Consider the following 26613-nt stretch of genomic DNA (forward strand, 5'->3'; position numbering starts at 1 on the left):
AAATAAAAAGAGAGAGAGAGAGATAGCCAAGTAGAGAAATGGGAAAGGAATGTTCTAGGCAGGAAAAGGGCAGATGAGAGAGAGCATAGCGCATTGGGAACTTGATATAGTTCAGCACATCTTGAGACTGTGTGTGTAGATGGGCTGAAGAAGAAGTCTGGAACTAGAGTGTGGGCAGTGCTGAACCCCAATCTCTGCAGAGATAGGGCTCAAGGGAACATGGTCCCAGCACACTTTCCTTGGATTTTATCCTGTAGGAGACTTAAACGCTATTTAGCGGACCAATGACCTAGACTTGGAGTTGAGCGGAGTCTCTTCCGTGGAGGTTTAATCCATTCATGGAGCTTTTCTAAGAATCTGGTGTGCGTTGTTTAGATTTTCAGCAAGAAATGGACTCCTCAGGCATCAAGAGACCTTCCCAGTGGTTCGCTAGAGGGGCTAATGATGTAGAAATAGTATGGGTAGATTTTTTTTTTTTTCAAATATCACAACCTCTCTTATTGTGAGCATTTGTTGTTTATGCAGAAGAGCAGAAACACTGAAATTAGATAACCAGAAAAACCTACTAGAAAATACACTCCTAGAAAAGGAAACTTTAGCACACTTTTGGTGGGAATGTAGATTGGTAGACCCATTATAAAACAGTATGGAAGTTCCTAAAGAAATTAAAAATAGAACTACCATGCAACTCAGCAGTTCTTCTTCTGGGTATACACCCAACCCAAAGTAGATGAAATCACCACCTTGTAAATATATCTGTACTCCCATGTTCATTGCATCTTTATCATAATAGCCAAGATATGGAAACAACTTAAATGCCCATCAAAGGATGAATGGGTAAAGAAAATGTGGTAATGATACACATACAATGGAATATTGTTTAGCCTTTCAAAAGGAGACCCCGCCGTTTGCCATAATATGGGTGGACCTAGAGGACATTATACTAAGTGAAATAAACCAGACATAGAAAGAAAAATATTGCATGATCCCACTTATATGTGGAATCTGAAAAAGAAAGGTCAAATTTACAGAGATAGAAGATAAAACAATGGTTACAATGGGGTTGGGGGGGGGGGGGAGATGTAACTCAAGTGATACAAAGTAGCAGATATGTAAGATAAACACATCTAGAGATGTAACATATAGCATGGGGACTGTAGTTAATAAAATTGTATTAGAGATTTTTGTTAAATAAGTAGATTGTAGCTGCCCTTGTCTCTGTCACACAAACACACGCAACTGTGTCAGATGGTAAGTATGATAATTTGCATCACTATAGTAACCATTTTACCACCTATTATGTATCCCATAACATCATGTTGTAAACTTCAAATATTCATGAGATTTATTTAAGAAAAAGAAAATACACTCCTGATTTAGAACTATGTATCTTCATTTAAAATAAACTCGCTAGTGTTTCTATTTTAGCCACTGCTTCAGTTTTCTGACTACTGATTGGTCACCCTTCAAGATCACTCCCCAGTCCAACTCCTTGCTAGCCTGACTTCTGTAAAGAATGTGCAGTCAGCAAGAGAATTTCAGAATTTCAGTTGTACTTCCCAACTATCTTTGAGTGTTATTTCCAAACTGAATTTGAGAAGTTGGTTTAAATTTGTCCCAAAAATGCTCTTGTGTTTAAATTTGTCCCCTTTGAAATGTGTGCTCTGCTGGGCTCTGGTAAGAAGGTGCTGTCTTCATTTAAGTTTAGGAAGATATGAAGAATTGATGATTGAAATACTAAATGTCTGTGATGAACCAGGCACGGTGGCTCGAGGCTACAATCCCAGCACTTTGGGAAGCTGAGGTGGGTGGATCACTAGAGGCCAGGAATACAAGACCAGCCTGGCCAACATGGTGAGACCTGGTCTCTCCTAAAAATACAAAATTAGCTGAGTATGGTGGCATGCACCTGTGGTCTCCACTACTTAGGACGCTGAGGCAGGGGAATCACTTGAACCCAGGAGGTGGAGGTTGCAGTAAGCCAAGATTGTGCCACGGCACTCCAACCTGGGTGACGGAGCAAGAATCTGCCTTAAAAATAAATAAATTTCTGCAATGAATCTAATCATTAGAAAAATGAATTATTTCTTTATAATGTAAACTCCAATTTGTAGGCTATCACATGATTATATTTTACCATCTAGTCTGTACATCTAGCCTGTGAAAAAACAGACATTATATATTGTTAGCAAGTATTCGTTCATTCTATTACTTCCCTGAGAAAAAGTTTTGGGCTTCTGATTGAATTTGAAGCCCTTAGAGAAACTTGCATTCCTAGTCTGAATAGAAATGGAATGAAAGAAATGTCATACGTTTTCTCTTCTGAGTGTGAAGTTGGGGAAAGGATCAAATACTAATGAATAGCACTTGTTCTAGAATGCACATGTGTCTTTCATCAATTTGCCAAGATTCAGTCAAAAGGTTCCATATGTGTGTGAAGGAGAAACATCTGATACTTAAAGTGGAAACAATAAAACATTAAAAATATATTTCCTGTGAGACTGAGTTGATTTGGAGAAAGAGAAGTTTTGATCATCAGGAAGGATATAAATGTGGCTCTAGCATGTATGTCAAATGAGAAAACTTTTTGGGAAGAGCTTCATAAACTGTAAAGTGACATGCATGTAAAGGAGAAAATAGATATTCCTGCTTATCGGATGGTTGAACATTAGCAAATGAAATGAAAGTAGTCGTTTTTGGTTTATATAGATTAAAATCAATGTCCAGGTTGGATCAGAGACTGAACAGATATGCATACTTACCTGTCTGTCTCATGTACAAAACAGTAGAGTCATAATGTGATCTCCGCAGTCACAAATTTCCCTGCTTTTCTCCCACTTTCCATTTCAGTCAGGTGCCCCACATGAAGCCCTAGGCATGTAGGTCATGGGAATCGGTTCCCGACTTTAGAGGAACTGTTTAAAATTTCCACGTGCTGGAAATAATACAGTGGGGAAATAGCGTATGAATTTTCTGCATTTTGCTTGCCCATTATCTGTGGCCCTGGCTCTTGGTCATGTATTTCATGCCCTGTGGCCAGATTTGCTACTTCTTACTGCCTGATCCTTCCCTCTAGTATTTCTGATATGCCCATGCTAATTTTTTTTTTTTTTTTTGTAATTAGAAGCAGGGTTTTGCTCTGTCCTCTAGGCTGGAGTGCAGTGGCACAATCCTAGCTCACTGCACCTCTAACTCCTGAGCTCAAAGGATCTTCCTGCCTCAGCCTCTGGAATCACTGGGAGGACAGGCATCCTCCATCATGCCTGGCTAGTATTTTTTGTTTTGTTTTGTTTTGTTTTTTGCAGAGATGGGTCTTGCTCTGTTATCCAGACTGGTTTTGAACTCCTGGCCTCAAGTGATTCTCCCATCTCAGTCTTTTGAGTTGCTGGGATTACAGGCATGGAACCACTGTGCCTATATTTTTCATTCTCGTCCTGGATCTTATTCTTGTGCCATACCTCACCCGTGTGTGTTAAACTTGTCTACTGTTCTGTCAAGTTCTTACCTTGCTCCTGTCTAACTACCCCTACAATTGTGTACAGTCAACCTGTTGACCTCCCTACATGGCAGGGAATCTTCATACCTGCCTGTTTGTTCAGACCCACATAGAGAATTTGTGCTCTCTGAGACCCAGGCAGTCATTCACACTTACTTTCTTGTGTTTCTGTATCTTCAAATCATGTTGGGGACACATTGAGTCAGTTTTATATATATCTATTTGTTGGAAAATATATATGTGCTCATTCAGCAATTTAATCAGCACCAAGATATGCCTATTTATGATATTTAGTGTGGCTTGTTACTTAGGATGTCTAGTGTAAAACTACATATGAGAACTCCTTATGGATTGACGGTATTGTCTAAGGGTCAGTTTTAGAATACACTAGTTCAGGAAAAACCAAAGGCAATGCCATTTTAAGTCTTTAAAAAAATGTTACGTGCATTGATCCAATAAGTATTTCCAGAATATCCTCTGCAGTGGAATAATGACAATTTATTTCATTGTACTTGAGTAATGAATCTTCATATTAAATACTGATTTATACAACATGGGCAGTAGTATTCACTGAGGAAAATTGCGATTTGTTGTGAGCTGACTCTTCAGTCATGGCATGATTTGCATCTACAAGCTAGTCTTAGGGACAGGGATACATGAGTGGAAATAGCATCTCTGTCTACCTGCCAGTTGTATGCTCTGAATTGCTTTCATCTTATCAAAGAACTGTCCGAAGTCATGGAGTTCTTGTCAGGAAGCTACATATGTATCTGCACTGTACATTCCTTTCTTTTCTTTTTGTCTTGTTTTGGGGGATGGCTCACACGTGTTCATGTGCACACAAACATACCATATGGATTTTGTGCCATGAGGATAATTATTAAAGACTCTATAATTTGGGGAAGAAATTATTTTCTTTTCCCTCCCTGACAATTCTGCTTATATTTGTGGTTTGAATTATAGTTACAACTTGGAGAGTTTATCCTAAGAGAGCTAAAATGAGAAACAAATCTGAGGGAACAAAATGGAAGTTGCAATTCAAATCTAAATATAGGAGTAAATGGGCTAGATAATTCTGAAGTAAAATAGCAGAAATTCTAAAATCTAAAGCTATCTAGTTGTATTTAAACCATATTATGGTTTAGCTCAGTTCTGTTGGAACATTTGCAGAGTAATTTTTTCTAGAGAAAAAGCAGTTGGCTTCAAAATGTACTGATTTTCTTGATTTTTGAGGCTAATCAAGTTTAACTGATCGATAATTACAAATACAACTAATGTTGTGTGTTTTTTCAATATTTAGGAACTGCAGATTCCCCAAAATAATATTTTAGAGAAGTTCTTTTTTTTTCTTTTTTTCTTTTTTGAGACTGAGTTTCACTCTTGTCGCCCAGGCTGGAGTGCAATGGTGCTATCTTAGCTCACTGCAACCTCTGCCTCCTGGGTTCCAGCGATTCTCCTCAGCCTCCTGAGTAACTGGGATAACAGGCGCCCACCACTATGCCCCACTAATTTTTGTATTTTAGTAGAGGTGGGATTTCACTATGTTGACTAGGCTGGTCTCAAACTCCTGACCTTAACTGATCCGCCTGCCCCAGCCTCCCAAAGTGCTGGGATTACAGGCATGAGCCACCACACCCAGCCTAGAAGTTCTTATTTGAGACAACTAAGTCAAATATATCAATGAAATGCTGAAATGTAATGTCTGCATGTGTAGTTTAAAAAGTACAAAGTACATATGTTTCCTTTTGCAGTTAACAGGCAATAAAGAATCTTTAATCCATTAATATTTTATTTAAGGAATGTTATAAACCTGGTTGTTTGTATTTAGGGAAGAAAATGGTTAAAGATCTCTTGGAATTAATTGTATTTTCAACTAAATCTTTCATATGTCAATGGCAGCATTGCTTATTCTAATAGTGATGGTGGGAGGTCTTTTTCAGGCGGCGTTGTACACAATGACTTTGAAGATTGTTAGGTGCCATCATTATGAGGCTATTGTTACTCAGTGGGAATGTGGTTGAAGTCACATTAGGAGATGTGATATTGAACATAGGCTTGAAATTTATCATGCAAGATAAGGCGACTAAATAATTGCCCTTGGATAAAATAGGTTGGTATCGGCAATGGGAAAAAGAAACAAAAATTAAACAGGCGCACACACACACACACACAATGCACACGCACACACTCTGTCTCCCCAGAGACCTGTCAGATGCTAAAATGACTCTTACAATAAATCTAAAAGTCATTGCTTCGGAAATGATGCTACTTTATTTGAGCTTGCTTTTCCAAAAGTAGATGAATTGCTGACTCTATAATTTCTTCCAGAGATGTTTTAGCATACTTCATCAACCACAAACACACAAACTTCTAGTTGGATGTTTACCACACATATGCACACAAATTAGTGACTATTATAGAGTAACCTCTATGAGCCTAACAAGCCTGGCTGGCACATATCCCGTGCATTTAGACTCATTTTTCTTTACCTTTCCCTCTTTCTCACTTCTACTGCCCCAACGGGGAAGGGTTGACTGCCTCCTTTTCAAATTTCAGATCCAGTCTTAGTCCTAGAAGCTTCTCTGCTCACCATACCATAGTGTGCTTACACATTTCTGAATTCGCAGTGGTTATTTTGAAAGGAATCTCACACTGTTTTGTCATTTCTTCTGTAATAATTTGGGTTTAGTATAGTCAAGAGTTTGGGTTCTGAAGTCAGATTTTTGGCATTAAATTCTGGCTCCCCCTTGTTTCTGATATTTGACCAACTTACTTAATCTGCTAACCTTCAGCTCCTTCGTTGGTGAAAAGAAGATTGTGGTGGCGATTACGCCAACTAAAACATGCAACATGCTAAGCGCAGGGCTGGAACATTGTAAGGAAGCAAACTGAACATCCCAAATTGCCGGAAACTAAGGATGTCCTGAAAAGCAGATTTAAGAACTAAACTAGTAAAATCTTGAGCTAATGGGGTTGTAAGCATTTAACTTATATTATCAAATTTTTATTGTATGCAGATTCCGTATTCCTGGGGAAGTAGAGTCTTATGTTACCTCTTTCCCCCCCTAACTTTCACAGGGGTACACACCTGAGTGCTTAAATACTTTTATGTAGGTTGCATTTTCTTATAAAGATTTGCAGGTTGCACAATATGAATGTACTTAATGTCAAACAACTGTACAGTTAACAATGATTAAAATGATACATTTATGGTATGTATATTTCACCACAATAAATAGATTTGCAATCTTAAAGTAATAATGGCGATAATTGTTTTATTACTCTAAGTAGTATTTATTTCTGTAGTATGGTCAGCAGTAAGCAGGATATAGTATATACTATGAATAGGTTATATTATAGGAATAGAAATAAAATTTAGCTAAAACTAGAAAATTAAAACAAAGATAATATGAGAGTCTAGAAGAAGAGAATTGATTATTAGGATCCTAGCGTTGGCTTGACAGAGAATTTTTGATTTTGCAAAGATGTTTTAGGCTGCACACTTCCTCTTTCCTCTCAGCTGATGACCATTAAGTCCTGCTCTGCTCCGCCCCAAAGAAATGGGGTCCACTCCCCCTTGCTGCCTTGTGACACTGGCTTTCCCAGTAATGTTGCATGCTAACCTCCATATTATTCTACAATGAGCTTTTTCTTGACTTGGATTTCTTCCTGCAGTCCCAGGCTGTTTCCTGAGGCCCAGGTTCAAACATTTGCCTCCACAGATATTGGAAACAAGGCACTGGGGGAAAAGAGGGAATTGGGGAATAGTGTGTTTAAAATAGAGCCACATATGCCCCTAAATTCCCATCAAATGGGGGCGAATGAAGCCAGCCAGTTCAGTAGGTCTGCATTGTGGCTGCTCATTTGAAAAAAATAAGACACCAGCCAGGCATAGTGGCTCATGCCTGTAATCCCAGCATTTTGGGAGGCCAAGGTGGATTGATGGCTTGAGCCCAGGAGTTTGAGAACAGTCTGGGCAATGTGGAAAAACCCCATCTCTACGAAAAACACAGAAACACTAGCTGGGTGTGGTAGCATGCGCCCTTAGTCTCAGCGACTTGGGAGGCTGTGGTGGGAGGATCACTTGAGCCTGGGAGATGGAGGCTGCAGTGAGCTGAGATGGCATCTCCAGCCTGGGTGACAGAGCCAGATCCTGTGTCGAAAAAAAGAAAAATAAGACACTATTATGCAATTTCCTTTACCGCCACCCTAGAGTCTGATTTATTGTAGTTGGTGTGGGGGACCTGAGCGTAGTACATTTGAAAAGATCCCAGGCGATTTTCATATGCAGTCAGAGTTGAAAACACTGCAAGTAACTGATTCTTCCTCTGTCCTCAGTCCTTAATCTCCTGTCCTTCCTTTCCAGGGTTTGTTGCTCCTGCTGAAACTGAAGATTTAGTATATAAGACAGTAATGATTGTTTTTATTTTTAAATGATTCCCAAAGCTTGAGCTTGATTGTTTTGTATCACGACGATTAGGCATGTCTTTAAAACTTGGTGGTTTTAACTCAATTATAGAACACTTCATTTTTATATTGAAGTCTGTGTATTCTTAGTTTATTACGCAGTAAGCCTATTTCTTAGGCAGTTCCCTATTCAGAGCTTATAATTAAGAATCTGCAAACTAAAGTCTAGAGGCAATCTGGCTTGCTTCTGTATCCTGCAGGGAAGGAAAAGGGGTTTCTGTAGTGCTAAGAATCCTTTCAGATTACAAAACAGCATCTTGTTTCTAGATTATGTATAAGCTTTGTGGATTTAGCTCCCGCTTATGGCTTGTGATCAAATGTGAATAGGACTTGAGGCTTTGACATGAAACTCTCAGTGACACGTGTAAAAGCAATTTGAGCAGAAAGGTCCACACCATGGCCCTATGTTATAACCAAGCAGCACAGCCACCTTACTCATGGACTAGACAGGATTTTTTTTTTTTTTTGAGACGAAATTATTTTGCTCTTGTCACCCAGGCTGGAGTGAAATGGCACGATCTTAGCTCCCTGCAACCTCCTCTTCCCAGGTGCAAGCAATTCTCCTGCCTCAGCCTCCTGAGTAGCTGGGATTACAGGTGCCCACCACCACGCCTTTTGTATTTTTAGTAGACATGGGATTTCACCATGTTGGCCAGGCTGGTCTCAAACTCCTGAGCTGAAGCAATCTACCTGCCTCGGTCTCCCAAAGTGCTGGGATTATAGGCATGAGCTACCGTGGCCGGCCAGGACTAGACAGGATTTAACTAGGCTCTAGTTCATTATTTAATACTTTTTTCATAACTAGCAGATATTCGTACTTTCTCTTTTAGCAATTCCTCTCTGATTGTCTCAATAGGGGTTCTTTGTCCTAAAAAGAAAAACAAAACCTCATTAAGTTCTTTGACGTGCATTAGCTGATAAAACAGTAGTCAAGTATTAGAAAATACGACAATAATTGCATTGTATCCTAGACTCTTTATTGGGAAATTTCTGAATGGTGATTTTCTCCCTTTTTCTGAGTTTTTTCAAAAAGTAAGCCCATAAAAAAAAACTCAGATTATTTTCTCTTTTCACATTACATCTGTAGTTAGTCCATAAAGTACTATTTTTTCTCTCCCTTCCTTCCTTCCTTCCTTCCTTCCTTCCTTCCTTCCTTCCTTCCTTCCTTCCTTCCTTCCTTCCTTCCTTCTTTCTTTCTCTCTCTCTCTCTCTCTCTCTCTCTCTCTCTCTTTCTTTCTTTCTTTCTTTCTTTCTTTTCAGAATTTGGCCATCGACTGTATCTCTATAGTCATTGAGGGGCCTTCAAAACCTTCCCCTTATCTTTGATGACTTGAAACCTTAACTGTGGCTTCACTACACAAATAATTTTTCTGCTGCCTTCCTGTTCAGCCTCTCAGCCTCTGTTGTATTTTGTTCTGTAAAGTGGGAATGGTATCTGTTTTAGATAGTTGTCGCAGTAATTAAATGATGACATACAAAGCACCATGCACACCAAGGACACTTAATCATATTCTCTTCTTTCACGCACTCTGCGTACATCCCCCACAGCGAACTTCCTTTTGAGTACTCTTCAACCTTTATTGTGGGTACATTTCTTCCTTTCATTTCCTCTAATCTTTGTGTATTTACATATATGTCCTCTTTTTTCCAGTTTTAGATTTGGTAAGCCTCTTAAAATGTTCTTAGCAGGGTGCAGTGGCTCACACCCGTAATCCCAGTGCTTTGGGAGTCTGAGACAAGAGGATTGCTTGAGACTGGGAATTTGAGACCAGGTTGGGCAATGTAGCAAGATCCTGTCTGTAGGAAAAAAAAAAAAAGAATTAGCTGGGCATAGTGGCGTATGTCCAGCTACTTGGGAGGCTGAGGCAGGAGGATCACTTGAGTCCAGGAGTTTGAGGCTGAAGTGAGCTGTGATCACACCACTACTCTACAGCCTGGGTGACAGAGTGAAACCCCATCTCAAAAAACAAAACAAAACAAAAAAACTTTTCTTCCTCCCTTTCCATCTTCTCCTTTATGATCTTCACATGCATTCACTTCTTTATCTTGGTTTTATCTCTTTCCATTTTAATAATAAACATTAAACAGAAAATGTTAGTGTAGGCTATCTGTGGAAGTACTTTATTGTACAGTAGAAGAGATATTTTGATATTATAAATATTGTAGAATATTCCAAATAGAGCCTGAAATGCTAAGAGCTTCAGTCAGCTTGTAGATCTTTGGTCAATAAATCTTACCAATGTGAAATGAAAGTTGAGTCACACTTGTGTGTATTTTCATTGACTTAGTATAACTAAAACTATTATTTGTGGCCTTAATGTTGTTGAAATAAAACAACCTGTCAAACTCAAACTCCTTGGTTAGAAAAGCCATTGTCCCCCATCTGTAGCAATGCTGATGGTACCTGATTACTAGTTTAATAAACAGGGCACTATGCTTTTACTCTTAGGTTAAGAAGCCCTTGTTTGTTGCCAAATTAACTTAACATCTTGTTTTTTAAAAAATCCTTTGATTCCACGTGTTCATGGAAGAAATCTCATACATGGAATAGCTATCTTTCAACCAAATTCTCAATGAACCCAGTGTAAAGCCATTGCTTTAGATTTCCTTTTCCTTGTTTCACCTAAGTTTCAAAAAAAGGCATTCATGTAGTGTAACAATAGAAAAGCAGTCTTTATGCAAAGTCTTCTTAAATTGCCATTTGCTTTTACTAAGTTGGTTTCTTTAGGCTTTCAATTATGTTTGTCTGTTTTTTTGTTTTTTGTTTTTTTTTTGGAGACAGAGTTTCACTCTGTTGCCCAGGCTGGAGTGCATGCAGTGGCATGATCTCGGTTCGTTGCAACCTCCTCCTCCCGGGTTCAAGTGATTCTCCTGCCTCAGCCTCCTGAGTAGCTGGAATTACAGGCGCACGCCACCACGCCCAGCTTATTTTTTGTGTTTTTAGTAGAGCTGGGGTTTCACCATGTTGGCCAGTCTGGTCTCAAATTCCTGACCTCCCGTGATCTGCCTGCCTCAGCCTGCCAAAGTGCTGGGATTACAGACGTGAGCCATCAGTTATGGTTTTTTATAACCCCTGTAGGAGTTCCCTAAAAACTCTTTTATTGTTCCAAGTATAAGGTAGATAAGTAGGTTTTATAATATCAAAGAAACTTTTTAATAAGTAATTCAGCTAGAGGGCAAATGAGAATAATCAATAAAGGCATGAAGATAAACTGCAAGGGCTAGACAGATGTATTTACTCGAAAGTTTCTCATTCTAAACTCTCTTCCTTGCTCTCTCCAACATATACACATTTAGGACTAATACATTACTTTCTTTTCTTGCTATATTTGACAGTAGCACAGGTTCCCTTTGAAAGTCAGATATAAGTAAGGAGTAGGCATAAATATACCTTTTGTGTGTGTGTGTGTGTGTGTGTGTGTGTGTGTATATATATATATATATATATAGCGATCTTGAGATAAGGTCGCTCTCTGTCACCCAGGCTGGAGTGTAGTGGTGAGATCACATGACAGCCTTAACCTCCCAGGTACAAGCAATCCTCCCACCTCAGCCTTCCAAGTAGCTGGGATCACAGGCATGTACCACCACACACAGCTATTTTTTTAATTATTATTGTTATTTTTGGTAGAGATAGAGTCTTGCTATGTTGCTCAGGCTGGTCTCAAACTTCTAGGCTCAAGCAGTCCTCCTGGTTTGGCCTTCCAAAGTGCTGGGATTACAGACGTGAGCCACCATACCCAGCATACTTATTTTTTGAAAGCCAAAATGAGAGAACATTGTTAAGCACCATTCTTGAATTGTCAGTACTTAACGGGCACTAAGCTGGGACTGCGATGTATAAACGAGGTGAACCTCAATGTATTACAGAGTATGAGGTAACCTATTTTCCCAAGTTTTTCAGTGTCCATTCCTGAAAGTTTTCCCTAAACATTTCAAGGTGGCTGTGCTTACCTCTACACATCAAAACTTAAAGTTCGTAGTTAAATGGTATGACAATGAATTCGAATTTAATTTTTATAAATTTACAGAGATGTTTATATTTAATCTTTAAAACTTCACAAATAAATTCAAGTAGTAATTAATGAAGCCATGAGTTGTTTAAATGGTTAAAAACCAGTGCAAGACTAACAGTCTGGGGTATGCAGCCTGAATAATTTAATTGGAAATAACCCTGAGTAGCCAGTGACATTTTGTTAATTGGGTAAAAGGCCAGGCGCCCAGGCCCATCCGTGCTCCAGGAGAGCAATTGTTTCTGTCACCCCTTTCCTTCCTGGCATGCCTTGAACATAGTGGATAGTAATAATTATTGTTACCATTTGTGAAGGCTTACTGTGTGCCAGGAAATGCAGTGTGCTCTGTGCACACATTAACTGATCAATATTTGCTGAGAGGAGAGGCAGTGAATGAATAAATGGTCAGTGCTTCCAGATTCTAATACATAGAAAAGCCTCCTTACTCAGCTAATTAAGAGGGCCTGGAGACCTATGGGAATTTCATTCTTTTTTCTTCATGAGTGGATTTTGACAATATCCTTAATATCTCTTGACATCAAATACTTAAATTTTGTTGATAAAGTTAAAAAGTGTTCTTTTCTAAGTATTTAATATTTAATCATGTTTTAATGACTATAATATACTATAATTCAAGTGGAGATCTTGGCTATTTCTTTTTGGTCCCCTATCTGGACATAAAGCATAATTTGTAATAACTTTATAAGATAAATTCACTCAAGAACTATTTAAAAAATCCCCTTTCAATCTAATATAATTATCATCTGGAGAACATATTAAATGACTTGTAATTTTCTGATGATTAAACTTATTATAAGTATTGATGATCTCACTTATCATTAGAGTGAATTTTCTACTTATAAAATATTAATTATTCATAGCACCCAGAATTAAATCTTATTTCTTTTACTATAAAAACTGTTCTGAATAAATCAACCCATTATAATTACTTTATATACTCAATATGATTAAACAAAAATGGCAAACTATTATGTATTTTATAGCACATATGACATATAAATATACTAATGTAGCATATAAATTATTCAAAAGACAATGAAGGGCCTGCTATGAAAATACCATCATATATAGCTCATGTTTCTGGCGACAGGTAACTTAAATACGTTCACAGAGAAACACACAAGCTTATGTCTGCTGATTCTGTGGGATTTTAAAATCTAGTTTCTGTGTTGGCTTCTCTAGAATTTTGAGCTCTTCAAAACATGAACTATGCCTTTTGAATGTCATAATTAGTGGTTTGGAGAGCACAAACTAAAGGAATACTATTTTGATATATTTTTAATATAGAACAATAATATTTATGAAATTCTTTAAGTGGTTTGTTTTCTCGGGCTTTTGTAACATATTTAGCTGACTTACTTAGTCTTGATAAGTCAGCTGAATATCACTTATTCATAAAACAAAGACGTCGTATATTCTGAGTAAATGTTTCTTTAAAGGGTGTAGACTTTTTAACTACTGACAAACATATGTTGCTAAACATACGTTATGTTTGCCATCTTTGTAAAAGTAACATTCAGCTGTATGTCTTGAAATATTGACAGTATCTGTTATATGAGAAATACCCTGTGAAAATGTTTATACTCTGTCATTAAATTCCTTTAAAATTCTTATTTTTCTTTTGGAAAATGCCTAAAAGGATCACATGGTCAAATAAAAACATGATTTCATTAAGGGAGTATGAAAAATTTTTGTTTATGTTTTTAACATAGCATCTGCAATAGAGCAACAAGAATGTTTAAAGTATGTTTAACTGCATGCCAAATTATGTTTCCCTAATTACTAAGATTTCTACTAATCTGGAGATCACTTACAACACTGCAACCCAAATTTCACAACACTGAAAAGGCATTTTGTTTCAGAAGCTTCTAGCAGAGCATAACATCACTCTGAGGGCTTGGGATGGGTGTTTCGAGGCTAGCTTTAAGGAATCTTTGTGTGTGTGTATGTTTAACACGCAGCACCTGTTCTTCCCGGAGCCTATCAGCAAAGCCATTCCCAAGGCTATGGCTACATGCACCAGACCAGTGTGTCATCCATGAGATCAATGCAGCATTCACCAAATCTAGTAAGTGTCCCTTTGATATGTTCCTCCTTATCTGGTCTTTCCATTTCACCTCAAGCGTGTAAATACATGTGGAATAGAGTTGACTGAATATTGGGTATTTTCATTCAAAGATAAATGATGATGTATTGCCATTTATACAACTCTTTTGAAGGAAGCAAAAAGCTTACAGAGATAAACTGTTGAGAAAGGAAGGCAATAATAAGCATTATATAAAACAATAAGGCATCCAAAAAATCTACCAGTACAATATCCTAGTTGTTGCTTCATATTGGTACTAGCTGATTATGATCTTTATTCAGGCCTTAGGAGCACAGATATTGATGGTTGTATTTACAAGTTCATCTTAAAATGAACACAAAAGCCTAAATTATGTGGCCAAAATATATCTTCAAATCTCCCATTGGAAATCTTGAAGAACTGGTCCATATATTCAGTGTAAAATTTGGAAGCAGTGTTCAACATTTGCTAGTTATACTTGGCTTCTCATGCGGAAATTTCTTCTACAAGTCCTTGACATAGTCTCTTGGTCTTTGCCTTAACACCTAGAAAACTCTTCTACACTGTCCGGTAACTTGAATTGCTCTAAAATTCTTTGGGTCCCAGCCAATGTCCTCAGTCTGTGAATATACTTGATTTTGAGATTGTCTGATGTTAATGTTAGCTAAATGCTTAACCTTAAACAAAAACAAATATAGGAAAACTCATTATAATCATAATATAATAAGTACAATTGAGTATGTACCTTAGCATTCAGAAGATTTATATGCTAAATTTCTCCCATAGTGATACAGAAACCTATATAGTGAATATATTACGGGTTTTTTCTTTCGTTTGTTTTACATATTTTTAAGAGGAAATAAATACTTTTAGCATCTACTTAAGAAAAGTACATTGCCAGGAGAGATTTGGACTTCTCCGACATATGACGAGTTTTGTTCTCTGAAGAATATGAAATCACATATAATCTAAGGTTTCTGGGGTTATGTGAAGTTGAGGGGAACTTGGCTTTATTATTTCAAAGCCTACTTTTTGATGGGCTAGCTGTTGTATTTAGTGACTTTTCTATCCCTGTTCCAAAAATATTAAGCTTTTTGCTAGACTAGGAAACTTGAGATCGGCACGATGAGATGCTAAGTTTACAGATTTCCAGAGGTCCATGTGTTTGAAAACATTCCTAATAGTTCCTTTATGTCTGGGTCGATGTGTTGTGATTGGAATTTGTGACTGTAGCTATTTTGGTATTCATCGTATAATCCCTTCTTCCTTTCTCAGAGGACCTACCGAGCCATGTATGATTACAGTGCCCAGGATGAAGATGAGGTCTCCTTTCGAGACGGCGACTACATTGTCAACGTGCAGCCCATTGATGATGGCTGGATGTACGGCACAGTGCAGAGAACAGGGAGAACGGGAATGCTCCCAGCGAATTACATTGAGTTTGTTAATTAATTATTTCTCCCTGCCCTTTGAGCTTTATTCTAATGTATCCTAAACCTAATCTTTTTAAAAGATAGAAGATACTTTTAAGACAACTTGGCCATTATTTTACAATGATGTATCCTTCCTTTGACAATTAGACACACAGGTACCAGGAAGAAGGAATGACCTCTGGGCTGAAAACAGCAGCATTTTCAGTAATTCCTGCAAACAAAAATCATTGTGTCTGGACACCTGGTGCTGCTAATTGTGTTCATGGTTTCCTTTGATTGGCTATTGAACCCTTCTGGGAAATGTATTTTTGTAGACTTTACTAGAGATGTTGATTGTCCCTTAAATGTAGCGTGTATATGAAACTTCTTAGCTGTCACTTTGGAATCACCCCAAGCCAATTCTCTTAACTTGGTAATGCAGCCAATAATTTAAAACCCATTTTGCTTTTGAGTCATGAGGCAATTTCCAATATTAGTGAAAATTGCCCAATATAATAAGTGTAAACAGTGGCAGAAGGACAGTCTGGTTAAAATTATATTGACTGGTGGCCTTAGGGATCTAGAAACTTCTACTAAACAGAGAAATTTCCTTGTTCCCTAGGCTGACTGGGATCTATTTATTTCTCATTTGTACCAAGGCATCTCCTACTCTCCATTTATATTCTATGGACCCAAGTCTATGCTCCGTTCCACGGAACGCCAGGACCAAATAACTTCACAGCTACTCTGCAAAGGGCAAATTATAATGTCATTGATATAATTTCCCTAGTAGCATTTACCCTGTTGCATGTCATGTAGATTCAAGCTTCTGTAACATAGGCAGCTGCACTGCGCGTTCCTATTATTGAAGCAAAAAGGGTGACTGATACCTAAAAGCCCTTTCTTCCTCTAGTCGCCAGCTCATCAGAAAAACATACTTTGAAAAGATGCTTGAGATTTTCCTCCTGCATTGCACTCTAGTTTTGAAGGATTTACACCTTAGGAAATAACATGTATAATCTAGTAAATAAGCGATTTAGGTGTTCTGTTGAACAGCTTTGATTAACTTAATGCCATCATTGATTTCAAAGTGAAGAAAATGTAACAGGAGCCAATGAAGCAATGGAAGCTGGAGTGTGACTGGAAAAATACCCGGCAAACAAAGTTACCAATTCCATACAGAGATGATCTGGTGTCTTCTTTTGGAAAATGGTATTCAAATTCTGGAATGGAAATCTAGCCACCAAAACTGGTTAATCAAAAGATGTGCTTTTCCGTCTTCTGGCTTTTATTTTCTAAATCATGTTTAAGGGAATGAAACAGGAATGTCATCAGAGATTTTTCAGTACAGGCCCAAGAGCCTGTTCTCTAAGAAAGAAAGCGTTGTCATGTTTTGATTTTCGAATAAGTGACTTTGCAGGCTTTCACTAGCCCTTGCTGGTGGGTCTTGAAATTTCATCCAGAGCCTGCAGTCAAGGTCACCAAGCCACTGGCGCCCATCAGCAAGCCTGTGTCTTTCTGATTGTGCCGTTTACTGTGACCTGCAACAGGGTAGCATTCATTTAGGGTCTGATTTCACAGTTATGATAAAACCGAAAAAGCAAACATTGCGAAAATGTACTAAAGTATGGGTTTTGGGGATATCTGCCTTATATGTTATATTCAAGGAAATTAACAAAACTTCCTGTAAAACATCTTTTAAGGAAGGGTTTACTAGTCCAAAGGCCAAAGCTAATTTATTTACACTTTAGAAAAGTTAGCACATGCTTTTGAAAATCTGTGATTTCATTTTATTAGGCTAAAAGAGCAAATAAGCTTTATTACACTGAAGCTGCATCTATATGTCACTGACATAAAGTTGAAAAAATAAATGCAGGCAAATAACTAGAGACTTCTTTAAAGGGGGTTTGGCTGGTTTTCTCTCATTGAAATGGCCAGTCGTGATTAAAGTGATAAAACCCCTTATCTGTTTTGGTACATTGTACACAACCCTACAAAAATAAACTGAACTTGCAATATTTTTGCAAGAATATCTGTCATTAAAACTGAGGATAAAATACCTGCTCAATTTTATTTTACTAAGTATATATTTACATTTCACCCAGGCAGGCCATTTTCTTTTGTGATTATAAGAAAGAGTAGTTGTTGATTAAATGTTCAGACTAAATGTAGGACAGGTACAATTTTGGGATAAATAGCACATTTATAGGAACCGTGATGAAAACTGACTTGAAATAATGCTTGTAATCAGGAAAGTAATTTCATCCACCCGTTTCAAAACCAGATTCACTGAACATAAAAGTCAATACATATTTGAGGAATAAGTCTCCTAAAAGTTTAAGCTTCATGTAATAATGTTTGCATAGCAAAATATTTCTGCTTCAAGCCTTTAGGAATTAAGATCTGATCAGAATTCAACTAGCGGGTAGTTATTTTATAATGAAGACTGAAACTGAACAAGATGTTGCATGCTTTTGAGGCCATAATTTGGTAGTGTTGGCAGTTGTTAATAAAGCTTGTCAGGATGTTAAGAATCTCAGGAGAAATATTGGAAAAGTATATGTATAAAACCAAAGTGCTATTTTTAAAAGCATCATTTAAACAAAATTACATGCCTGAACAACTTTTCCACTTTCCATGTCCTTCCCTCCCACCTTCAATGGGGCAACAAGTATCTTGTGCATAAAGCTGACAGCTAAAGAAGATTTTAAAAATTGAGTTAAAGATGACTGTGTAAATGTCCAAGCACAGAGAGCATGCACCTGTCTTTCTGAAGTCTGATGTGTTCTCAAGCCTGACAGAAGCACAAGGAACAGTTTGATACACTTTTAAAAGGTTCTGAAAACAAAGCTGTATGGGGATCCTCTCTCTTTCTCTCGAGCAAAGTATAGCAACAGAATATATTGCTTTTGTCGTAAGCTTTTGTAGTATGTTTTTACTAATAATTCTTGTTCTCTAGAAAGCTTTCTATTTCTAACCTATGGCAAAATGAATCCTTCATGTCTTCTTGTTATTGTTTACACACTTGCAGTGTAGCCCAGTTTGAAATATTTATCTGGTTATCAAATGTCCATGGAGGAGGCTCTTGATGATCCCAGGTCTCCCCGACCTCCATACACCACACAGGCATTTGTAAGCACAGTTTCCTCAAGCACCTTGTAGGAATATGGATAAGATTAGACCAGCCCCTCTCTGGCCACTGGGTTTATTTCTTGAAGAAGATGCAGATCTGGTTTTTCCAATGTGCCACAGTCTTTTTACCTCTTCTCCATGCTGAGCTTGACAGCACTCTGGGAATGAGGAACAAGACTTTTCTAAAAAGACAGTGGAAGTTCAAGGGGTGTACCTCGTTTTCAGGTTCATCCATCTCCAGTGGAATGTTTTCAATAAAAGGTGAAGAAAACGTGTGTGATCTTTAATAACACATCCCTATAGAAAGTGGATAAAATATATACCAAAACTATAATACAGATATATACAAATATAGGTGCCTTTTTGATTATTCTTGTTTGTCTAGTATGGTCTTGGAAAGAAAACCAAGCAAGAAAGTTGCTGCGTATTCTGTAGTAATATTTTATTACACATGATTGATATTTTTGTGGTAGGGAAGTAGGATGCTCCTGACAGATATTAAAGGTGTTAGCTGATGATTGTATTTTATCTCTAAAGATTTAGAACTTTAGAAAATGCCCACTTCTTCCCTCTATTTCTGGAAGGTTCTTTGTGGATTTATATACAGTTGAGTTATATAAACATTAACTTTAGATTTGGGATTTAAAATGCCTATTGTAAGATAGAATAATTATGAGGCTGGATTCACTACACAAGATGAACTTCACTTCATAAATTAATTATACCATAGCGATTTGTTTCTGATAATCTAAAAGTGGCTAGATTGTGGTTGTTTTGGGTAACATGATATGGAGGTGGGAGAGCTTTTAGTTAAGTAAGAAGCTATGTAAACTAACAAGGATGCTAAAATAAAAGTCTCTGAAGTATTCCATGCCTTTTGGACCCTTTCCTGGCAACTAACTGTCAACTGTTGATCAAAAAAGTCAAGGCATTGTATGTTGCTTCTGTGGTTATTATTCCATGATGCTTAGACTACTTGAATCCATAAACTTGGAAGAATCTTTGAGCAAATTTTCTCAATTGTCTGTATGACTTCAGTATATTCGTGGGAATTCCATAGGATTTTTGTGTTTGATATATGGTATCCAGTTTGCATAGTATCTACTTCTTTGTAATCCAGTTGCTGTTAAGAATGATGTACTTTAAAGGAAAAGAGAAAACTGCATCACAGTCCCATTCTCCAGTGTCCATGCAATGAATTGCTGAGCATTTAGGAAGCATCACCAGGTGTATTACAGGCATGATGTGAAACTTGATATTTGACCTGTGATCAAAATTGAACCATTGTGCAGTTTGGCTTCTATTTGCTTCAAAATATGTAGAATTGTGGTTGATGATTAATTTGCAAGACTAACTTTGAGAGTGTAACAGTTTTGAAGAAAACATTGAATGTTTTCCAAATGAAGGGGCTTCACAGAATTTTACAATGTTATTAATATAATTTGGCTTTTGTTATGCAAATTGTTAACACCAGCTATTAAAATATATTTTAGTAGAAATGCTTTAATTCATATTTTTTTCCTCTACACTGTGAATCTTTAAGCCTTGGTGGACTAGAGCAACATCGCGCTGCCCAAAGGACTAACCTATGCAAACTAGTTCACATTTTAGTGGATGTCGCAGTTAATGTGTAATAAGACATTATTTCCCCTGCATAATGTACAACAGCATTGAAATGACACATTAAGCCTAGCATCACATTGTATAGTATAGTCACTCACAAACCCTTCAAGGCTACCCTAATCATTAACATTAATATTTGTTTAAAAGCAAATCACCGATTTAGCTATTGAAACTACTTGAATGACGGCAAACCAGGAATGACAGATGGCTGTGTCAGCAATGGCTTTAATGTGTTCCCTGCAAGTGATCTCCTATGATAAAACTGTGTTCTCAAATGCACTCTCTTCAGGGTCTTAATATTCTGTGTCTTCTCTCTGTATTTGTAAAACATTATAACACATTAATTTCCTATCTCTACACATTTGGTTTGCTTAAATAAATGCAGGATATAAAAAAATGGTTCTACTTCTTGGCTCTCCCCGTGGTTTCCTGGAGCATGGGTTGTTAGATGTAAGTAATGCACCCTCATAATACCCTGGGTCTGAGTAACATGACAGCTCACATCAAATCACATCAGAGGTGTGTGCTGGCTTCAGTGTATTTACATTGCTGAATCAGTCAAGATATTTTCCTCCCCCAAATGAACTTAGTTGTAAGTAATAACAATATTATGCTTTTCCAAGCTCAGTATCTTTCTGATTTTATATCAAAGCACTGCAACAATGCTTCATTGTAGTTAACGTCTTTCAAGAATAAATTCCTCATATGTCCTCAATAGTACAGTTCTAATTTCCTTATATTCTTAAGATGAAAGAAATGGCTTGGAGCAGAGAATAGAAAGTGTGCAAATTGAGTACATAAAATGGGAAGAAACTGATTTCTCAGCTAAGAAAGGCTCATTTATCATAGAACACAATTGCTTTTTCCCCCCCCCCATGCTTCCGATAATTGAAAAAGTGAGTGATTCCCTATTTTTCACTCTCACATAAATCTATGCGATTTGGATGCTAGTCTTACTGTATTATTTTGTAAAAGTTGGTCTTTGGCTCATAATCCTTCCTAATTGTAAATTGATAAACTTTGCGGATGACATCTCATAGAATAAACACTTCTTCCAAATATTGGATTTTCTGGTTTTTATATTCCATAAGTATGAAATGAATATTTTGATAGTATTATGATTTAAACACACCGTATTTGAAATTACAAGGCAGCACAGTTATTTATTTGAAGAATTTACTACCTTTTTTCCCCTCTGAGACTATTTTTTTTTCCATTCACGATTATAAATGTACTGTTTACAACCCAGGCCACAGAGGAAATGAATACTTTAGATTTTTTTTTTTTCTGACAAAAACTAATTTAGGTTTTAAATAGACTGTGCTTATAATTTTATTATCTTAAGCATTTGTGAGGTTAGTTTTACAGGTAACTGTGACATACCCACCAAACAACTTTTCTACCAAAATAACTTTCTATAAAAATACTCATATATAATAAACTAAAAAGTAAAAAGGGAAAGTTTTGCTCTTTTCTTTATATAATCTCCTTTGATATGGTTTGGCTGTGTTCCCACCCAAGATCACATCTTGAATTGTAATCCCCATCATCTCCCTAATCCACACGTGTCAAGGGAGAGACCAGGTGGAGGTAATTGAATCACGGGGTCGGTTTCCCATACCCTGTGCTCGTGATAGTGAGTGAGTTCTCACGAGATCTCATGGTTTACTAAGTGTTTGGTAGTTCCTCCTGTGTTTATTCTCCTTTATGCCACCTTGTGAAGAAGGCACCTTGCTTTCCCTTCGCCTTCCACCATGATTGTAAGTTTCCTGAGGCCTCCCCAGCCATTCTGAACTGTGAGTCAATTAAACCTCTTTCCTTTTTAATTTCCACATCTCAGGCAGTTCTTTATAGTAGTGTGAAAATGGACTAATATATGCTTCTCCTATACAGAGGGTTTGAATATGAGTTTTGTTATGGCAGAAAACTGGATATGGTCCAGTTGTGAACTCTAGCTCCTTTCTGTCATTCTAAGCAAAATTCTCAGGCCTTTGTCTATTATGTTTGTATTTGGGGGCTGCAGAGTTCTAATGAAAGAAAAGCAGAATGAGAAAATGGATTCAAAAGTTGCAAAGTCAGTATTAGAACCAAGGGTCTAGTTGCTGATTTTGTGTTTACGTTATGGCATTTTAATCTTTGTAGCTTCCCCCTCCACATACACAGTTCCTTTTCTGTTTTGAGCAGCAAACATGAAAGAGAATAGTAAACTAAAATAGAGAAATGGACAACATCTAAACTCCTGTTATTCTACCTGAGGAAAGAGGAAACTTTTCTGCATCCCAAATTGAGTCATCAGATCACTCTTGAAGGGAACTGGTTTATGATTCTTAACACAGGACAGTCACACTTCTTGCCATTTTTCCAGAGGGTTACTGTCCAAGGCTATGTGGCCCCAACTAACTTTTTCATTAATTTTTGTGGATAACCATGCTCTGTCCCACATGCTGTCACTTCCCTGGTCCCAGCTGATTGGATTGAATTGACTCTGCAGGGCTACACAAGACTTTGCCTAACAGGGATGGTGGTGGCTGAACCTGCTCAGATCTCCCTGAAGAGGCCTGAGCTCAGGACAGCCTCTTGAGTCCAGGAGGCTACCTCCTTTGCTGTCCTGCATGCCCTTAGAGCCCCCAACAAGGCCAAATCCTACGCTCCTTTCCACACCTGTACGTAAGGTTTCCTGGAGGTGCCTTTGAAAGGCTTTCTATGGCTTGCAAGCAATCAGAGATTTAGACTAACAAAGCCGCCATATACATTCATTGGCACAGATTATAGGGTTATTATTTACTTATACAGTTTTGAGACAGTGTCTTGCTCTGTTGCCCAAGCTGGAGTGCAGTGATACAATTATAGCTCACTACAGCCTTCATCTCCCAGGCTCCCGAGTAGCTGGGACTACAAGCACACACCACTGTGCCTAACTAATCTTTTTTTTTTTTAAGGTTTTTTTTTTTTTTTTTTTTTTTTTTTTAATTATTATTTTTTGTAGAGATGGGGTCTCACTATGTTGCCAGAGCTGGTCTTGAACTCCTGGGCTCAAGCGATCCTCCTGCCACAGCCTCTCAAATTTTGGGGGTTACAGGCATGCGTCACCATTTCTGGCTTCATAGTTTTCATATCTGACAAAGTAAAAAGATAACATTTTGACAAGGAACAAATTTTAAGAGTGAGCAGGAGAGTTGCACAATGTTCCCCGCCCCCCAGACAAACCACTAAATAGCAAATGTGATTGCAATGCCAATTACATTATTATGTTAAAATGTCACAGGGTTGTTTTAAATTTTACTGTTTTGCTTTATGATATTTATATATCCTACCTAAAATCACTTTAGTAGTTAGAAGTTGTTTTCCTGGGCCCTGGGAAGGGCATCAATAATATCAAATGAATTTCACTTTTACCAGTACACATGTACAAAGGAAGAATTTGGGAGTTTAGACAATGTTCTTATTGATTTTTGAATGTTTGGCAAAGAAGAAGGGGATAGCAGAGACCACCTTAGAGAGTGTCATAGGCTCTGATGATAAAAGTCAAGTTGTTTTAGCAGAGCTTTATTAAGAAGTACTTAATTCTTCCAGGCTTACTCAGTGATGGCTCTTAATGAAACAGAAGAAACAGTAATTATAATTTATTCATTCGACATATAATTATTCAGTGTTTGCTTGATTCAAGGCACGGAACACAGGCATTTTCTTCATAAAGCGTTCATACTGTTAGGGAAAGACTGACATCAAACAACTAATTATATACTTATACAATTAATTACTTAATTACAGTTTAAGAGATGTCATGAAAGGGAAGCCTAGTGTGCCGCGAGTCCTTGTCGCTGGAACCCACGAGCTGTGGACTCGGGAGAGAGGGCCTGGAAGAGTTCTTTGAGGAACTGCTATTTGAGCCTTGAGTGCCGTCCAAATTCATGTAAGCATGAGACACATGGGAAAATTTAGTCATCAGCAGTTAGTGACAGAAATACTCCTGTCTTCTCCCAAATTTTAATTTCAGTAACAATGCTAGGTTTTGTATTTTTAATACCATTAAATTCCTTGTGGACAAAAGTCAGCACATGCTTATGGACAAATTTATGTGTCAGCACACCCTTTTATTCTAATTATGACTTATTTCACTTTTATGAGATTCAGCAGGTTGCAAAGAGTTAATTATATAAACAAAGCACTACAGATGTGGAATACTTCGCTTCCTTTTTTGGATAATTGGTTATTACATAGGCTTTCCTGTGTATCCTTACTTCCTCCCTGAATATTTTGGGACAGCGTGTGCTTACTGGAGTTTATTATGGTACAGTCTGCAGCAGAACCATTGATTAAAAATACTGTGCTCTCCCATTTTAGATTTAACATTCAGGGATCGTCATTCCCATCTAATATGTGATGTGAGTTAGATATGCTACAATACCTGGGCAACACACAGAAAAATAACTTGCAGTGCAAGGAAGTTGTTTGTAATCATTTAGAACACATCCTTGCTGTGAGGTGAGTCACAACTTTGTTTATAGAATTCTAGCAAGAATTTTGAACACCTGTTTCCTTTAAGAGTCTAACCGTATGCTTGCGCACTTAAACTTGGGCCATTTAAATTAATAATCGGGAATATTTTGGACATATTTGATTCCCATAATCAATGCCTAACAAAATGCTTGTTGTGGGAACAGTCATGATAAAACGTTTCCTGGTTGCGTGTACTTCTTTCTTTTGAAAGAAATTTTTTGGCTTCCCAAACAGTGCTGCATAAGATGATTTCTGGACCTCTACATCTTTTTTGGTGTGTTGATTTTTGTAAAAATTTTAAAAGGGTAGCTCTTATGACCTAACTATAGTGTCACATCTATATTGTAACTCAGGGTTTGTTTGCAAGCATATTCCCACTGTTTATGTTCATGTCAGTGGGACTGGGAGGAAAGGAGCCTGAAAATCTTGCAGGATAACCTTGTTTTGTGCATTTCACCTGCCGAGGCTCCTTCCAGGAGTGTCTGGGCCACAGCTCTAGCAGTTCAACGTGACTCTTGCCTGCAACCATCCTCTAGCTGGAAAAACAAGAAGCAGGCCCAGGGGGATTTTTCCATCTCCTATGATTTCTGTCCCAGAAAGACGTGGAGGTTGGGTAGGAATGGTCCCTGGGATGATTTATTTTCAAAACCGGCAAACAAAACGTATTTATGGTATGAGAACTATAATTATCCTGTGCAGCCTCTTAGGATCATTCAAAAGTTTCATGTTTGGAAAACACTAAAACACTTTCAGAGCTTTGAACAGGGCTTTTGGTCTTGATATAAGTTACTTGATTGTCACTGAGACGCTTCAATAGCAGTTTCATAATATATATAACCTTTAAGAATTTGACAGCGTCAATTATATTCATGCACAGATCAAAGAGCTGGATTATGATCCACTGGAGAGGATGGGGCTTAGCAGTAAGTAAGAAGTCCTAATGCCAAAGGTGACCCCGACAGGTAAGTGATTATCTGTAGGACGGGATCATCTCTGGTAGAGAAGAGAAGGAAGGAAACATTTGAAGCCAAGGCAGACCTGAAATTCCCGATGTCTCACTTTGGTGAGAAATTCAGTTTTAGCTTCAAGCAGAAATGTATCTTTCAAAATTATTTTAGGATCAGGAAGTTATTACTCATTACTTATTAATAATTATCTCAGGATCAGGAAGTAGAATCTCCACACATCATCCTTATTTATCTTTTCATGCCTTTGTAGTTTAGTGATGTCTCCAAAATAATGCTGCACTCTGTTTTGTAGCTTAGCCTTTCTTGATTTAGAAAGCATTGGGAAAATGATGAAAATTGACTTCATGCAAGTGTACAAATTGGGATACATTCCTTGATTTTAGGATTCTATAATGCCTCAGCCATTTGTCAATTTTTTTTTTAAGTCTGAGAAACTTATGGAAATCGGAGGGAAACTGAGCAGACCCTCTGCTTTCTGCTGAGTACTACTGAGGCAGATGAGTTTTGGCCAGCAGTTTCTCTCTGCTTCCAGGCACATTACTCAGACTCATGGGTTTTCAGGCAATCAGGGGGCTTTAGTCCACCCGCACCTTCAGGAGGACATTGCATAAGTGTGCCATTTTATAGATTAGAAGACGAGGACGTAAGCCAACTGGGAACTTAGTCAAATGGCACTTGATTTGAAGAGCAGATAAAACCCCAGCTCCTCTCTCTGTCTTTTGCCATCATGTCCCTTCCATCCCCGAGTCTGCTTCCCATGCTATACTCTATATCTACCTAATACAGGGAGGACAGGAATGAGCACCCAGCTGAAGCTGCCCTTCTCGTTCCTTTAATGTCCCAATAGGCTCATCAGCCCAGTTATATGCCCTGAGGAGTGTGATCCCAAGCAGTGCCCTGACTTTGATCACCCAAA

The 26613-nt window shown here is 37.7% G+C and overlaps 1 protein-coding gene across 9 annotated transcripts in view; it reads left to right on the forward strand.

Moving 5' to 3' along the window:
* NEBL (nebulette) overlaps positions 1 to 21288 on the forward strand; it is a 390871-nt gene extending 369583 nt beyond the window's left edge. For all 9 annotated transcript variants that reach the window (XM_017944512.3, XM_031652467.1, XM_017944508.3 and 6 more), the window contains 2 exons: positions 13959 to 14065; positions 15338 to 21288. In XM_017944512.3, coding sequence (XP_017800001.1) covers positions 13959 to 14065; positions 15338 to 15514 — 284 coding nt within the window. In that variant the 3' untranslated portion in view covers positions 15515 to 21288. The remainder of the gene's footprint in view (positions 1 to 13958; positions 14066 to 15337) is intronic.
* Positions 21289 to 26613: the final 5325 nt, after the last annotated feature.

This window comes from Papio anubis, chromosome 11 (genome assembly GCF_008728515.1).
Source record: "Papio anubis isolate 15944 chromosome 11, Panubis1.0, whole genome shotgun sequence".
NCBI classification, from domain to species: Eukaryota; Metazoa; Chordata; class Mammalia; order Primates; family Cercopithecidae; genus Papio; species Papio anubis.